The following is an 18,108-nucleotide window of genomic DNA, read 5'->3' as shown; positions in this document are numbered from 1 at the left end:
TGAACCTGGAGCGTCATACTTTTACACTTCAGCTCGACTGCTAGTCTAATAAACACTGTAAACAAATGTGTAAGCATCGGTGTAAACACGCTTTGCTGCTGAACGAAGCATTCCTTTGTCGTCATGCACACCAACAACTATTTTGGTGTGTGTGTGTGTGTGCATGTGCGCAGTGCTAATTTATTGTTTTATTATAGCGACTGCAATAAAACAACAAACACGTGTTTTACTGTACGGGAAGCGGAGAGGCATTTGTTCTTCAGCTCATTAAAAACGAGTTATAATACAGTTTTGATGGAACATCCAGGAGGCAGCATGCCGCTAATGTACCTGGTGAACGAGCAGTGAGAGAGGCCAGCCACACCACACACACACACAAAACTGCCAGAGAGATGCTGTGTGTGTGTGTGTGTGTGTGTGTGTGTGTGTGTGTGTGTGTGTGTGTGTGTGTGTGTGCTTTTAAGCTCAACAAAGTACAATAAGTGCTCGACACAAACACACATTCTCTTTTCCCCAGGAAGTGAGAGAGCATCCAGAGGTACCTCCCCCTCTTGGCTCCTGAGGGCCTTTCCTCACCTCGGATATGAGGTGTAACAGTAGGGCTGGGCAATCTATCCAGACTATATCGATATCGTGGTACGAGACGAGATATCGTGTTCGATTTTGGATATTGTAATATCGTGATATGTCATAAGTGCTGTCTCTTCCTGGTTTTAAAGGCTGCATTACAGTGAAGTGATGTCAACTTACCAGCCTGTTCTGTTCTATTATTTGTTTTACCCACTTAGTCATTATATCCACATTACTGATGATGATTTATGACAAATCTCATTGTGTAAATATTTTGTGAAAGCACAAATATCCCTACAAAATTGTTGCAATATAGATATCGAGGTATTTGGTCAAAAATATTGTGATATTTGGATTTGTCCTTATCCCCACCCAGTATGTAACAGTCCAAAGTGTAAGTATTGGGACAGTAGGCCAAAGCTGTGTTTTGATGCTGTTGTTTTCGCATTGGGTATGTTTGTATAGGGGCAGATGCATTGAATCACTGGCATCACCAGTGCCTTGTTATAATCAGATGCTCAAAATCTATATTATATGGAAATTCAATATATCGCAATACAAAAACGTATCGTGGGAGCAGAAAAATGAATCATGCCATTTTGTTCTGCTGTACTAATGACTGATCACAATTTTGCAAGCTTTCCATGCAAATTAGATTATTTGCACGTTATGAGATTTCTACGCATTTGTTTACATTCTAGTAAGCCAATGCCATTGCTAGAAAGATTGTGTGCTAATCGAGCTATTATTTAACGCATCATGCTTGTATGAAATCGTGAACCCAATATCGCATATCGAATCGTATCATGAGGTAAACCGATCATCGCATTCCTAATTTTTTGCCTCTTATTCCTTTTGTTCTGTAGTTGAGTCAATAACGCACGCGCATACACGCAGACACACACAAGCGCACACACACACACATGCACGCACAAAGCTAACGGTTGTAATACTTACACTTTTAACTGTAGCTTTCTATCCCTTTTCACATTCCTCCTGGCTATTCTCAAAGTTAAACTCTCTGCGTACTGCTTAAAGCTCAGAGATGCAACTGCAAAAAAAAAAAATATATCACTGTACAACACGTTGAACTGTAAAAAACAATGTAAAATGCCTTTAGAGAAGAGAGCTTGGAGCGCAAAATGGAGGTACGTGGTGGCCTGCATCCAAGGAGGTTGACTTCTTCTCACGAGGCATCATCGTCACTCTTTCCTTCTCCCATTTGTCCCGTCTCTTTTGACGTCCAACTAATGCGATGTGACAACATCACACTGCGCCTTGTTGCATTTCGTTCGAGTTTTAAAAAGTTGATTTTGTTTGGTTGTTCTTGTTTTAAATGGGTTTAAAAAGAGATGATTGTACAAGAGAGGTCACATGACGGTCTGGTCTGGAGGTGCATTATGGTCCGTGGTGATGTCACACAGGGCTGTGGGTGGGGCCAGGACAGTGTGCTCTGTGGGGGCAGGGGGGTGACAGCAGGCTGCTAGCTTAGTCCATGGCCCGTCCAACATGCTTTTGTCCCTGTGTGTGTCTGAGACTGACGTTACCTTCTTTACACCGCCGAAACCTGTTCATCTGGAAGACGAGAGACAAGAGAGGACAGGTTTCAGAAAGCTACATTTAAGACATGCTGATGCTACCTGGAAATGAATTTAAGACAAATTTAACAACAAAACTAAACAAACAAAAAGCTGGCAAAAACAGCTCATTTCCTAAAGAAAGTTGTGAAACTTTTTGGACATGATGTCCAAAATGTTTGGCGTATTATATTAATGTAACACTGAAAGAAATTCATACATAGGCATCTAAAGACACACCTCTTCAGGTTACACCTGGACCCCACTTGAACTAACCCTTCCTGTCTGGAACTAACCTATCTTCTTACCATTCTTAAAAAAGAAAAGAAAAAAAAGAAAATCAACAAATGCTACTTTAATCCTTTTAAGAACCGGAGCCGATAAAGACTATGATGCATAGTTGGTTGCACTATCGGTGACAAAAGGTACTATTGTAAGTCGCATTGGACAAACCATCTGCTAAATTACATAATGTAATGTAATGCATCAACTTCACTATTTGTATTTGTGTAAAAAAAAAAAAAGCATTTAAGCATAAGCCTTTAGATCAAAATGTCTTTAAGATAATGGAAAAAACATACTTTAACACATTCAGTCAGGTGTGTCCAAACTCTGGCCTGGTAATGTGTACTGTATCACATCACCCTCCTACTGTATCTCCACGTACCGTCCTCACTGTCAGCCAGCCTGTGTGGCGGCACCTGGCCCTGCGCCGTCCGGGCCTCCTGCAGCCTGTGGGTGTCGGCCAGCCCGCCAGGGCTCTGCAGCGCCTCCTGGTGGTTCCCTTGCAGCCTGCGGGCCTCGGCCAGCCCGCCGGCCGCCCCGGGGCTCTGTAGAAGCTTGCTCCTCTGCAGGGCCACGCTGTAGTCGGGCGGTTTGAGGTGAGGCGGCCGCGGGAGACCTCCGTCCATCAGCCCCAGGTCACCCAGAGCCAGACCCTGGTAGCCTGGAGGGGTTGGAGGGGGAGCTCGGTAACGCTCGTCCTTGGCGGGGGAGGTGACACAGTACACTGGGATGGAGGGGTGGACCCAAAGCAGGAGGGATGGAGTGAGGGGGAAGTGAGGGAAGGGGGGGGGGGGGTGAGCGGAAGTTGCAGGAGAGGAGGTGCGTGAGGAGGGGGAAACGGAAAAAAATAATGGAAAATTAAATCAATGAGATGTTTCACAAACACAATCAAATAATAAGAAAAATGGTAACAATCATGCATAGACAGTTATGATATATATAACATTACTCATAAGCTGTTATAAAGCTTTTTCATTTGAGTAGTAATGAAAAAGCTTAAAGATTGTAAGTAATGTGTTTATAATGTTATAACATTATAACTGTCTATGCATGATTATAACTATACTTATAATGCATTATATGCTGACATTATAATGCGTTATAAGTATGATTATAATGTATTATAGATACTGGCTGCATAGGAAAAACACACAACAGGTGGGATGGATGGCTGCAGTGGATACAGACAAAACACAGACTCAACTCTGTCATAGCTGTCTCAAAGTGGAGAAGAGTAGGACTATCTTTCATTGTTTAGTGAACTGCATAGTCTTACAGCTTATAATGGAACTAGAATGGCTCTTAAACGACAGTATCAGCCAGAGAGACAAAAAAAGACAAATTCACAGCGTGGCTCAAGAGGACACTTTAGAGCTCCTGTCAGGTGGAGAGTCAGCAGCAACGGCAACAAGAGCCACTTTGGATCTTAGCCCAAGGTTTAAGGAAGGCCAAGGTTTAAGGAAGGCCAAGGTTTAAGGAAGGCCAAGGTTTAAGGAAGCCCAAGGTGCAGCAGCATCTGTCAGCTGTCCACTGGAACCCAACGGCTGCACAAACAACGAATGCTGCAATAAATCACCTAAAACAATGCAGATTCAAACTAACTCACAGCATGCAAGCCTAATATATGGACAGCCATCTTGATGATAACTTAAGTCTGAGTTTAAGTTAATATCTCACAGCATGAGTGATGATAACTTAAGTCTGAGTTTAAGGTAATATCTCACAGCATGAGTGGTGAAACTCTGTATAGCTCTACTTGTGGCTACAGTAAGCTGAAAGCCATACAAAGCCTTAGATGGGGAAAACTTTATTCTAACGCAACAACTATCTACGCACACTTCATGACACAGAGTCGACAAGGAACGCCATATCACCGTGTTCACAGGGAATCAAACTCGCAACCAAGCCCCCTCACCTATCAGGCCCTTCTCTGTGCTTGACGTCACCGTTTTGTAGGCGGGGTCTGTGCTTTGCCCTCCGTCCTCATTGGTCGGCGAGGAGGGGTGCTCCGAGGCATTGCGGCGTTTTATTGTCCCATAGTTCCCCTCGTAGGTGTCCGACAGCGAGCCGGACGACGCCCAGCTCTGCCGCGACTGGTTGGACAGCTCCGAGCCCGAGCCTCTGGAGTGTCGCTTGGCCGCGTCCTCACACGACACCTCGGCGATGGGCCCGGCCAGCTGCGTGTGCCTGAAGCCGCCCAGGTGCGCGTGCTGCAGGGGGGGCCCGTGCACACCGTGGTCCCAGGGCCGACAGGACGAGACGGGGAGGCTCTGGAAGGAGTCGTGGGAGTTGGAGGAGCAGGAGGTCCAGCTGCCACGCCCGCTGTCAGCCACCGAGTCCAGGGAGGCGTGGTCCGGCGTCAGCTCCTCCGTGGAGAGGGAGGCCGTGAAGGTGGAGGCTCGCGTCACGCAGCCGCGAGCTAACGACGAGGAGCTACAGAGAGAGAAAAACAGAGAGAGGAGACTTGAGTATGAGAGTGTAAGGCTGTGTGTCAGTATAGTGTTTTTTTCCTGAGCGCCAGCGCTCTTCCCTCATGAAAAGCACAGGGATGCAGCTGGTGTTTTTCCATCAGAGCGGAGTGCGTTCAAAAGTTGAGAAATGTTAAACTTTTCACTAAAGCGCCAGGTGACGTGAAGCTGACCAATCGCAATGACAGAGACTTTGTGTGTTTCCCATAGCGTCCATAGCAACAAGAAAGAATGGAGAAAGTCACAGTGCCACGGTGGAGAAACAGGACGTTGTGATCATTATTACTGTAACAGCCATCATAAAGGCACTATGGATATGTATTGGACATATCTGGTCATCCTTTTCTTGTTCCACAACACTGTATTGTCTGCTAGAAGTGCTAACCAGCCGGTTAAGCTAGCAGCAGGTGACGTTATCATCTGCCTTTATTTCCCCCAAAAAAAAAGAAATGCTGAAAAATGCTATGTGGACACTCGCTATGACGACAAGAAATGTCACAGGAAGTAGCAAAGAAAGAGATGGAGCGAGAGGAAATGGAAAAGCGTGTAACAGACAGGATAATTATAGCAAACTGCTGTTATGGTGGTGAAGGTGACGGCACATGTCATGCTGCCATGCCCCAACAATGAAGAGATATGAGAGAGAGACTGTGATGTCTAACTATAAAAAGCTGTTGGCTGGAGGACATGCAGGTTGCAGAGTCATGCTCTAACAAAACACCGGACAAAAGAAGATAAATGAAAAGCAGGCAAAGTTCAATGTGAGAAAGACGATCTGTGTTCTCTCTACACAATCTTTGCCCTTCAACCACAAGAAGTTCTCGCTCTTGTTCGGATGAGTTATTGCGCAAATTCTCCAATTGATGTCAACAGTCAAAAAATCATAACAGAGCAGACTTGGTGTCTCTGTAAAAAGTGGTTATTGTGAAGGTTTAGTCATTACAATTTATTACCTCCTCTGTACAATAGTTCCTCTTTAAAAAAAAAATCAACAATCAAAATTTGGCTGACAGCAGTTTCTCTCATGATTTATCACACAGCGTCTGGCACTAAAACTTTAAAACAACAGTTTGATTCACTGACAAGATTTTACTGGACAAGCCGGCCACTCAATGAAACCAAACCATATTTCATAAACAGGCTGATGTTATACAGCCATGCTGCCAAGGTAATGTAATACCGGAGACGCAGACAGATGATTGTGTCCAGCGATATTTTACAGTCTGCGCTTTATGAGACAGAAACAATAAACAAACACCAGACAATAAAACAGGCGCATTGTTTACTCGACCGGATTAAAAAAGCCGCCTGCGCAAAAACCGATACATTGTTGGCGGAGAGAGGGAGGAGAGAGGGAAGAGAGGGAGGAGAGAGGGAGGAGAGAGGAGAGCAGTAAACGTGCTGTGCTAATAAAAACATGCCATGTTTACGACTTCCCTTTTCTCTGTGTTTTAATGAGGAAAGGACATAATTGGAATCCAGCTGCGAGAGGAAATGGAAGGACGGCTTATGGCGGGTAGAGGTGTGTGTGTGTGTGTGTGTGTGTGTCTGTTTGTCCTTGCTGTTTGAGACTCAGACACTGCAGGCCAATCCAAAGACAGGACCGGGAAAAAAGAAGAAAACAAAATTGGGTTCTGTAGTAACGAGAAGCCGGGTCGCATGGCACAGAGACAGTGTTTTTATATCCTCAATTGTCCTTCAGCCAAGTTGGACCTCAGTAAGATTTGTCTCCTGCGTGTGTGTCTCCTCTAGGGATGCACCGGTATGAACATTTTGGCCGATCCAGATAACCGATAGTAACATTGCTGTTATGGTCGATAACCGATATTTACCGATGTCGATATGATCTGTATAAAAAAAAAAAAAATCTATGATAACCAAACCAAACCTGGAAATGCTGAGTTGTGATTTAGACGTTGCGACGGAAAAGCCCTCAAATCGTAGATTTACCGCATTGTTTCCTCTCAACATGGAGATTTTGGCTGATAACGATAACAGATATTAACATTGCTGTTATTTTGCTTATCTGACCGATATTTAAACATCACTACCATCGGCTGATACCGGTATGATTGCAGATATATCATGCATCCCTAGTGTCCTCTTACGTTGGGACTTTCACATAGACTGTCTGTTGCACAACTGAGGATGATCGCCAAGGATATCCAACAAAGGTGGGAGGATTCTACTTCCGGGTCTAAAACGGAAGAACGATTACAAAATGACGTTATGCAGAAGCGTCCTGATATGGGCAAATGATAAGGTGAATATAGACAAGTACTGTGAAGTACATGTGTTTGATTATCTTGTGCTCTGCTAAACTTGGACTGACGTTAAGTTATAATTGTGACTGGTTTCTTAAACTCCACTTATCCCTGTGGACGGATTCACTTTCTCTCTCTCGGTTTCTGTCTCTGTTTATGTCTCTCGTCAGATTGCGTGATGTTTGATGTCCCTTTTCTTTCCCCCTAAATCAGCTGCTACCATCAGACAAGTTGAATTGAATTGAGCTGAGTCTGAGAGTCTGAGAGCACCGGCCCTCATCTCCACGACAGGTTTTAGTGCTGGAACTCTCAAGTTTTTTCACCTTTAAAAGCAACCTCACCGGTATTTTCACTCTGCAAAAACGTTTTATCAAAATTATTACATTTTCAAACAGATTCACCAGTTCCACCTCTTTCGATTTAAACCACTTTCAAATTTGTTATTTTATTTTTCAATCTATTCACAACCTTCTCTCGATCTGTTTTCAAAATGTATTTCAGTTTCATTCTCAATTCCATCAGTATATAGTTAGTACTAGATCAGCCAATAACCTTCATCCCTCCTTCTTCAGGACAACTTTTTCCCAATTTTCCATTAGATTCAGAGGTCCACTTTGTTCGAACTGGTTACCATCTCACATTAGAAACTGCACCAGCCTAAATTCTTTAAAAAAACTAGAACGACCGCAACGCGGACTTATGCCTCCGCCATTAGTTAATTCTTGAGTCCAAATCGCCATTTGAGGCAAATTGGAAGAAATTCCGTCAAGGCGCTCCTGAGATGTTGCGTTACAGAGCTTGGAAATTGGGTGTGTGAGGTCACAGTGACCTTGAACTTTGACCACCAAAATGTAATCAGTTCATCCTTGAGTCCAAGTGGACGTTTGAGGCAAATTCGAAGAAATTCCATCAAGACATTCCTGAGATATCGCGTTAACAAGCTTGAAAATGGCATTCAAGAGGTCACAGTGACCTTGACCTTTGACCTTTGATCACCAAAATGGATCAGTTCATCCTTGTGTCCAAGTCGATGTTCTATCAAGCTGTTCTTGAGATATTACGTTAACGAACTTGGGAATGGCGTTCGTGAGGTCACAGTGACCATGAAGTTTGACCAACAAAATGTAATCAGTTCATCCTTGAGGCCAAGTTAATGTTTGAAGCAAATTTGATTAAATTCCGTCAAGGCATTCCTCAGATATGGCGTTAACAAGCTTGGAAATGGCGTTCGAGAGGTCACAGTGACCTTGACCTTTGACCACCAAAATCTAATCAGATCATCCTTGAGTCCAAGTGGATGTTTAAGGCAAATTTGATGAAATTCCGTCAAGGCGTTCCTCAGATATCGCGTTAACAAGCTTGAAAATGGCATTCGAGAGGTCACAGTGACCTTGACCTTTGACCACCAAAATCTAATCAGATCATCCTTGAGCCTAAGTGGATGTTTAAGGCAAATTTGATGAAATTCCGTCAAGGCGTTTCTCAGATATCACGTTAACAAGCTTGAAAATGGCGTTCGAGAGGTCACAGTGACCTTGACCGTTGACCACCAAAATCTAATGAGATCATCCTTGAGCCTAAGTGGATGTTTAAGGCAAATTTGATGAAATTCCGTCAAGGCGTTCCTCAGATATCGCGTTAACGAACATCGTACGGACGGGCATACGTACGGACAACCCGGATCCATAATGCCTCCGGCCTGGCTATCGCCGGCGGCGGAGGCATAACAAACCATTAATTTATTTTTAGTCCAATTAAGTAATGAAACATCATAATCACCCCTGCCTTATTATATATGTTTTAGCACATTAGAAATTGTTTTTTGTTGTTAGTTGTGTCATGTCTCTGTTGAGGGGCGGCTGTGGCTCAGGAGGTAGAGCGGGTTGTCCACTAATCAGAAGGTCAGTGGTTCGATCCCCGGCTCCTCCAGTCCGCATGTTGAAGTGTCCTTGGGCAAGACGGTGAACCCCGAATTGCTCCCGAATTGCTCCCGGCCAGCTGCGTGGCAGCTGGCCGCCTTCGGTGTGTGAATGGGTGAATGTAGGCACATTGTAAAGCGCTTTGGATAAAAGCGCTATATAAATGCAGTCCATTTACCATTTTACCATGTCTTTGTCTCACTTTGTTTATCTTTATGTTGAATGTTTTGCGTTAGGAGGGCAACCTGACAAGCCCTTGTTTTTTTTGTTCCTCCTGCACATTTATTTTCATTGTCTTCTCTTCCCAATCAATATGTAGTGTATATATTCAGTTTAACTTTTAATCTATCGTGTATTGTTTTTTTTTTATTATGTGCAATAAATTAAACTAAACTAAACTAAGTTTGCATTGAACTGAATTACCTTGTGCTAGGCTGGCTGCAATCAGCATTTGAGTGTGCGTGCATTGCCGCTGTGTTCTCAACAACAGCAGCAGCCATTGCAGTTGTAGCAGTAGCAGCAGTAGTAATGGTAGCGGCCGTAGTACAGGTCCTGTTGCTGCTGTTACAGCGGTCGTCGGGTCCGGGCGCAGGCATGGAGTCCACTGAACAGATACTGGAGCGGGACGAGATCTCGCTGTGGCTGGAGTCTGACAGGTTGTCCGCCTTCCCGGCTGGGAGGAGGGCGTAGCCTGGATGGGGAGAAAGAATTCAAAGTTTGGTGCACTTTTATGATTGACATTTGAAAGCAGAGTAACAGTACAGATAATACTAAGAAAACTGGAGCGAGAGAAGTAAGGAGGGAGGGAAGAATGGAGAGGTAAGGAGGGAAGCAACCTGGACACCCAGTCTGATGAGTAATAAGACTCTGGAGAGACAGGACGAGATTTCGGGGTTTCTCGTGTAGAGCGGACGTGCGTGCCAAGACTTACACTTCCGTCATCATTCACAGTATGACGTCTCATAATGCAGCTGTCTGTTTATATGCAGCTGTCTGTTTATAGAGATTAGCTGAAATGTCGTCGTCTAGAACTGACCTGACATTGCCAGATGGTTTGTTACACAGAACCCACTTTCAAAAACTGCAGTTTGATTGGTAGGTGATTGGATGAACCATCTGTCTATCACCGGCTCGTTTCTCGCTGTCGTCACACCTAAGTCCTGCCGTAGCGGCCTCTGGGAGCAGATTGGTTCGGCCCACTGCTTGGACAGAGTTAAACCAATAGCTTGGAGCGTGGTAAGATGGACCGGATCTAAAACACCTACAAAAAGTATTGATCGATCAACTCCAACTCCATTCTCGCCTCAATCGGACTGTAAACGATGACCATGGTGCACAGAAGAGGAAACCCTGAAATATTGTCCGTCTGTCCCAGAGTCTTATTAGTTGTCAGACTGATAGACTCTGGGTGGCCAGATTGGGAGGGAAGAAATTAGTTGGAGAGAAAATGCAGAAGAGAGATACAGATATTACTCCGTTTTGCAGTGCTGCTGCAGTGGTAAAAATGGGGTCTTTTGTTATTTAAATGTTGTCTTTGTTCTTAACTAATTGAGTGCCAAGGACGTCGATCGACGTCAAATGCGTTTTTTGACGGTGGGACGTGGATCAAAGCCTCAGGCATCTCCTGTACCAATATGGGAGCTATTGAAGGTGTATAACCTATTTTACGGACTCATTAGGTGGCGACAGTGCTCTCCAGATTAGAGAAAGGTCCGGAAAACAGCAGGAAAAAGCTGTGATCAAAGAGAAACCGATGCATGCTGCAGCCAGAGCCATATAGATTGCTCTGTCTGGAGCTGACGTTGGCTGCGAACAGCAGTCAATCCGCGCCCACAACTGAGCCCCTCTGTCTCTGTCTGTCTGTCTGTATAGTTTCTCCACACGATTAGCCGCCAGAAAAGCAGCACCCGACGCCAAACCTTTCCCTGCAGTCCGGTTTGGCATTTCCGTGTCGCGCTGGGAGCCGCCTCACAAAAACGGAGCGCTCCGAAAATAGATTGGGTGCGTGTTAGGCTGTGTGTTAGTGTGGGGAGGAGTTTGCAGCTGAGGGGGGGAGAGGGGGGTGGGGCACGCAGGGCATCACACAACTACACCACGTCACTACATCAGAAAATATTATCTTCAGAGTCAGTGAATGTGCTTGAAATGCTTCATTTCACAAAAGGCGGAATATCTCAGCTAATAATTTGAAACGCCTGTATTTGCTCAAAACGACCTATCTTCTCCGGCTCATAACTAAAGAATGGAAAATGGTATCAATAAACTTTTTTTTGCTGATGATACAATAGAGCCAGCTCGTTCTTTGTGCGTGTTCGGTGTTTACATATTAATATCACACAATATTCTGTGGGCCTCGAGAAATCACTGAAATCGCTCTGAAAACTCTGGCACTGGGAGCGTCCGTTCTCCAAAAGTGGCTGGCACTCAATGAGTTAACAAAAGCCCCACTGCAGCGCAGAAATAAATGAGAAACATCTGTATGGAGGGAAGGGAAGGAAAGGAAGGAAGGGGGTGAAAGAATGAGGATGGAAAGGGAAGAGGAGAAGGGGTAGGGGATAAAAGAAAGAGAAAGTAAGAGAGGAAAGTGGAAGGTGAGGATGACTGCTAAGCTTGGTAACAGCTTCCAAGAACATTCAAAGCAACTCTGTGCTAAAACAGAACATAGGCCGTTTGGTGGATGTTGATTGGTGATTGATTATTTGATTGGTGTTGCATGGGCTTTTACTGTACCTTGAGTGCAGAGCAGACACTTTTTAGCCCCAGTGGGACTCCAATACTTTACTGGAAAACGGATCCCATCTGTCTGAGCAAACTTGCACTTAACGATAGAAAATAAAACTACATCCATACTTATTTGAGACAATTTGAAGATTCTGCACTCGTTTAATAGCCAATACTTCACAGTTACACTGCTAACACAGATGGAATGAGTAACACTGCATCATTGTCACTATGTGATGTATTTTCACCTGAGGGGTACACAGCAGGTGGATTCAGAGACTGAGGGCATACATACAGAGCATCCTGTGACCCTTTGCAATAAATCTTGTGGTTATACAGCTCTGGCGTCTGTTGGATCAGGGCAGGAGGTGAGGTAGTTGACCAGGTACGTTTACCTTTATGTGCTGCTCTTTACTGTTTTTACCTAAAGATTCCCTTTCTGTTCATGAATCACTAATAAACAAGTTTAGATCTAGACAATAAGAACCGCCTGTAACCACCTTCAAAATATGAACGGTCTCAACATGTACAGACTCTGAATTGTGTATAAAGAAATTAACTGTTCAACATTTAACTCTCACTGCAAACACTGACAAACTTAGCTTATTTTATCTTGTTGTCCAGACTTATCAAGTTTATTTTAGGATTTGTTTTTCCTTACTGGCAGATAATTTTATCAGCCCCCCCCCCCCCCCCCCCCAAGGTTACGGTTAAGGTTAAGATAACTTATTTCAGGGCATTTACTTTGTGAAAGTGAAATTGGCGTGAACAAAGTGCCTACTTTCAGGATTCTCTTCATTGTTTCATGATACTTTCATGACAGAAGCCATGTTGGCATGTTACGTATCAAGTGAGATTTTTTGAAAGCAGCAAGACAATCAATCTGGGCATCCAGAGTCTATCAGTCTGACACCTCTGGGACAGACGGTCGTATTTAGGAGTTTCCGGTGTAGATCGGATGTCCGCACTAAGGTTTACACTTCCGTCGTCGTTTACACTTCCACAACGTCTCATATGCAGATATAATAGAGATTAGCTGAACGTCTCATATGCAGATATAATAGAGATTAGCTGAACGTCTCATATGCAGATATAATAGAGATTAGCTGAACGTCTCATATGCAGATATAATAGAGATTAGCTGAACGTCTCATATGCAGATATAATAGAGATTAGCTGAACGTCTCATATGCAGATATAATAGAGATTAGCTGAACGTCTCATATGCAGATATAATAGAGATTAGCTGAACGTCTCATATGCAGATATAATAGAGATTAGCTGAACGTCTCATATGCAGATATAATAGAGATTAGCTGAAATGTCGTCTGGACCTAAAACTCCTACATTTGATTGATTAACTCTAACTCCATTCTCACGTCAATGGGACTACAAACAATGACCTGCGCTGCACGGAAGCAGAAAGTCTCTCTCAACACAGGAAACCCCCGGAATATCCTCCGTCTGTCCCAGAGTCTTATTAGTCGTCAGACTGATAGACGCTGGGTTCCCACATTGCAATACAGTGCTATCTACTTCTGCAGTGAGATCATTTGCAAGGAAAGAAAATCACAAAATAAGCTTGAAAGGTCTGGAAAAAAGATCCAACAACAACCACAACATCCCTGCACAGCTTGTCATTTTTTGCAGCATTGGGACCCCGGTAGAAATCTTAAATTATAAAAATCTGTTGTATCGAATTATTTATCATTGTAGGAACAGGAGCTGAACATTACAAAAAAAAAAAAAAAAAAAAATGCATACTACAGGAGAAACTCACATACCTACACAAAACCTACACTTCAACAGAAGAAGGAATGATATGTGAATATATTCTTCTCAGTTATTGTGCAATTGTTGGAATGAATGCTTGTGAACGCACATTTCAAGTTTTGACAATGTAATTCTGAATGTTTCATACATACTGTCAAATTCTTCCCAGCAGGTATGATAAAAATATATATATATATTTAGAACACGGCTCTTTTGAATACTCAATTCTGATTGGTCAATCAACAAGATTCACCGGTCATTATTTCTCGACAACCGACCGCTGCTCTGCCACACCTGGATTAATCAGTTGATAAGAGCATTTTGTCAGCAAACACTACTAATTAGGCCAACCAGTTGCAGCTGTGGTGTCTTGTGTGCCAATTACGAATGAAACCGATTTGTCTATTTGAATAATTATTTTTGTCAGATTATTGAATGATTTAGTTGTAGGCCGTGTTCTAAGCGGGATAATGTATAGTGAGCCGGTGATTACTGGAAATAATGACCTTCAGGTGAATGATTAAGCCCTCCGCTGCGCGTCGGGCTCAATCAATCACCTGTCGGTCATTATTTCGCCAGTAATCACCGGCTCACAATACATTATCCCTTACATATAAAAAAAGGTTAAGGTGCGTTCTGCTTTTACAGTGCATATTTTCCTACGTTTTTACTGCTCAATTCGAATCCAACACTTACAAAACAACTCAAAGAATCATTCAGACGAACAAAGAAGTGGAAGAACGGTTTCAAATGAAGGTGTCAGCCTTTTGTTGATCAGATCAAATAAAATGTGTCTTATCTGTGTAGCTCGGAGACTCGCATCACATATCTATGACTTCTCATGGATCTAACAGTCTTGTTTCTGAACACTTTTGCTTCCAAAATTAAATCCGGTTTGCCACACGGCTTTAACGTGTCATCCCTGCCATGGATATTAATGCTTTAACATGTCATCCCTGCCATGGATATTAATGCTTTAACATGTCATCCCTGCCATGGATATTAATGCTTTAACATGTCATCCCTGCCATGGATATTAATGCTTTAACGTGTCATCCCTGCCATGGATATTAATGCTTTAACATGTCATCCCTGCCATGGATATTAATGGTTTAACATGTCATCCTCTGCCATGGATATTAATGCTTTAACGTGTCATCCCTGCCATGGATATTAATGCTTTAACGTGTCATCCCTGCCATGGATATTAATGCTTTAACGTGTCATCCCTGCCATGGATATTAATGCTTTAACGTGTCATCCCTGCCATGGATATTAATGCTTTAACATGTCATCCCTGCCATGGATATTAATGCTTTAACATGTCATCCCTGCCATGGATATTAATGCTTTAACGTGTCATCCCTGCCATGGATATTAATGCTTTAACATGTCATCCCTGCCATGGATATTAATGCTTTAACGTGTCATCCCTGCCATGGATATTAATGCTTTAACGTGTCATCCCTGCCATGGATATTAATGCTTTAACATGTCATCCCTGCCATGGATATTAATGCTTTAACGTGTCATCCCTGCCATGGATATTAATGCTTTAACGTGTCATCCCTGCCATGGATATTAATGCTTTAACGTGTCATCCCTGTCATGGATATTAATGCTTTAACATGTCATCCCTGCCATGGATATTAATGCTTTAACGTGTCATCCCTGCCATGGATATTAATGCTTTAACATGTCATCCCTGCCATGGATATTAATGCTTTAACGTGTCATCCCTGCCATGGATATTAATGCTTTAACATGTCATCCCTGCCATGGATATTAATGCTTTAACGTGTCATCCCTGCCATGGATATTAATGCTTTAACGTGTCATCTTCTGCCATGGATATTAATGCTTTAACATGTCATCCCTGCCATGGATATTAATGCTTTAACATGTCATCCCTGCCATGGATATTAATGCTTTAACGTGTCATCCCTGCCATGGATATTAATGCTTTAACATGTCATCCCTGCCATGGATATTAATGCTTTAACGTGTCATCCCTGCCATGGATATTAATGCTTTAACGTGTCATCTCCTGCCATGGATATTAATGCTTTAACATGTCATCCCTGCCATGCATATTAATGCTTTAACATGTCATCCCTGCCATGGATATTAATGCTTTAACGTGTCATCCCTGCCATGGATATTAATGCTTTAACATGTCATCCCTGCCATGGATATTAATGCTTTAACGTGTCATCCCTGCCATGGATATTAATGCTTTAACGTGTCATCCCTGCCATGGATATTAATGCTTTAACATGTCATCCCTGCCATGGATATTATGCTTTAACGTGTCATCCCTGCCATGGATATTAATGCATTTTCCTGGATAATCGGAATCAATTGTGACATGGTCTGTTGAAAGGGGTAACAAGTACTGTAGGCAACTGTGAAATCGCACAAATCAAGATAAAAGGTTTTAAGAATAGTTTTTCACTTTTTTCCACGTTATGAAAGTTTAGATTTTGAAGAATGCACTCAATACAACACATAACAATTTTAGGATAACTAAATACTTAATTTGTTACCAAACTAAGCTTGTTCAGGGCAAACCAAGCTTGAAAACCAACTTTCAGGGAGATTTTCTCTGAATGTGGCTTTTAGGAGTCCGAACATTCAAATAAGCATTATCTTCAACTATTTTCAGTTTTCAATGTATGACACATCATTTGAAAGCTCACAATCTGCACTTTTATAATGTGTAAAAAAGGGAAAAATGACTTGAATGACTTGTTACCCAAAACACAATTGCATGTCACAATTGTCAATCTCTGTCAAATATTCTCAATTCCACTAGCATCCTTGTTTTTTCTCATTTTGCTTCAAGCAAATGTTTCCCCCCCTCAACAAAGAGACTGCGCTCTCAGTCAGAGTCAGTCTCAATCTTCCTCCTCTTGGGTCTGTCCATGCAGAGCCAGAGGAAGGGGTTGGGGCTGCCCGACCTCTTGGCTCTCTGCTTGGCCTGTCCTGCTCTCTCATCCTGGGGCAAGGAGGGCGCCACCTGCCCCGCTCCCTCCCCACCTTCCGGACAGGGTCTGACCGCCGCGGCCTCTCCCTGGACTGACTCCTCTGCCTCAGTAGCCTGAACGGCGACATCAGCCTCTTCTGGATGGGGCTGGACACTGGAGGTTTGGGTCTAAGGGGGGTAGCTTGCTCTCTTCCTCTGCTTGGGGTTAAATGTGGCTGAGGAAGAGGTGAAGAAATGCCTGGTTTGTCTGGGAGGAGACCCAGGGTGAGGTAAGGGATGTATCCCAGGCACCCCTGTCCATCTCTGGGTCGGGGTTCCTCCTCTTGCCCCTAACAGCACAAGTGCGGGATCTCCCTGTGAACCTTGGCGCTCTGGCTGGCTCTTATATCTCCCTCTTCCTCTCCGTCTCCCTCTCCCTCTCCCTCTCCTTTGCTCTGAAGCAAACAAGCCAGTCTGAACTTCCCCTGCCTCTCTCATCTCCTCTCTGTCTTTCTCCACCTCACTCTTTTTCTCCTCATCCTCCTCCTCCTCGTCTATCTGATCCCTGCCCTCCTCTCGGATGTGGTGTCTGGTCATCAGCAGGATCCTCTTGTGGAGGAGCGCCCCACCTATGCCGTAGCTGCGAAGGCCGACGGTGCCGGCCTTGGTGCTGGCGTCACTGGTCAGCGAGGACGATGATCCCGACAGGTTCATCTGGCTGGAGTGCTGGGACTTGGGCACGCCCCCTACTGGAGGGAGCGGAGGATGGAAAGGGGGGGGGAGAGAGAGAACAGAATAGTACCTAACATGAGACAGGTGGAGTTTTTGAGATTTCTGTGACAGGGTTTCTACATATTTTCTATTTAAGATGTGAAATCCCCCCCGAGACTGTTATTTTTTTGATTGGATTTGAAGAAGACAAGGAGGGAAGTCAGATATTCAGGATGTAGTCGTATCACTCACTATGTATTTAAAATTGGTGATGGTGGTTAATATATTAATATGGTTATTAATAATATTCTGTACAGTGGCAGGACAAAATAACAAATATCAAGGCATGTGAAATGAAGGTGGGTCTACAACTACATATATACATATTCAAAAATATATCAGGAATGAAAGGGAGATTTTGTGCGATCCCCAACACTTTTGAAGATATGGAAATGAGGATATGAGATATTTCTTTTGATACCTGCATAATGAACCCTAGACAAGGTTTTCTTGAACTTAGTGGAGTTATCATCAATTGAATTGTAGAACCGTTTGACAGCAGTAGGATAAGCCAAAACATGTAAAACGCCGGGGCTAAGGTTAACCCTGGCTGCAGACCTTTGCGTGGAGAACCCTGGGGGGACACGGTGGGGCTGGAGTGAAGGGAGGAGATGGTGGAAACTGTGTCATCAGACGGTCTCTTGGTGCTCCACTCCTCTGCCGAACTCAGCGGAGGTTTCTTCACCACCTGGGGAGAATTGGAGTCTGGAGGAAAGAGAGAGGACACACAGCAACAAGAATTAACTACAGATGAACACACCTGTAACAATACCACAGGGTAGTGTAAAACACACC

At 43.7% G+C, this 18,108-nt stretch overlaps 1 protein-coding gene across 1 annotated transcript in view; it reads right to left on the bottom strand.

The window, feature by feature from the left end:
• Positions 1 to 1,902: 1,902 nt before the first annotated feature.
• rapgef6 (Rap guanine nucleotide exchange factor (GEF) 6) overlaps positions 1,903 to 18,108 on the bottom strand; it is a gene marked incomplete at its 5' end in the record, with an annotated part of 403,897 nt that continues 387,691 nt past the window's right edge. The window contains 6 exon segments of the mRNA XM_083643176.1: positions 1,903 to 2,145; positions 2,815 to 3,156; positions 4,348 to 4,865; positions 9,507 to 9,774; positions 17,172 to 17,291; positions 17,872 to 18,018. Coding sequence (XP_083499302.1) covers positions 2,123 to 2,145; positions 2,815 to 3,156; positions 4,348 to 4,865; positions 9,507 to 9,774; positions 17,172 to 17,291; positions 17,872 to 18,018 — 1,418 coding nt within the window. The 3' untranslated portion in view covers positions 1,903 to 2,122.

Source organism: Poromitra crassiceps (genome assembly GCF_964638095.1).
Source record: "Poromitra crassiceps genome assembly, chromosome: 1".
NCBI classification, from domain to species: Eukaryota; Metazoa; Chordata; class Actinopteri; order Beryciformes; family Melamphaidae; genus Poromitra; species Poromitra crassiceps.
The sequence above is the reverse complement of the archived record's forward strand: the minus strand, read 5'-3'. Positions and strand labels throughout refer to the sequence as shown.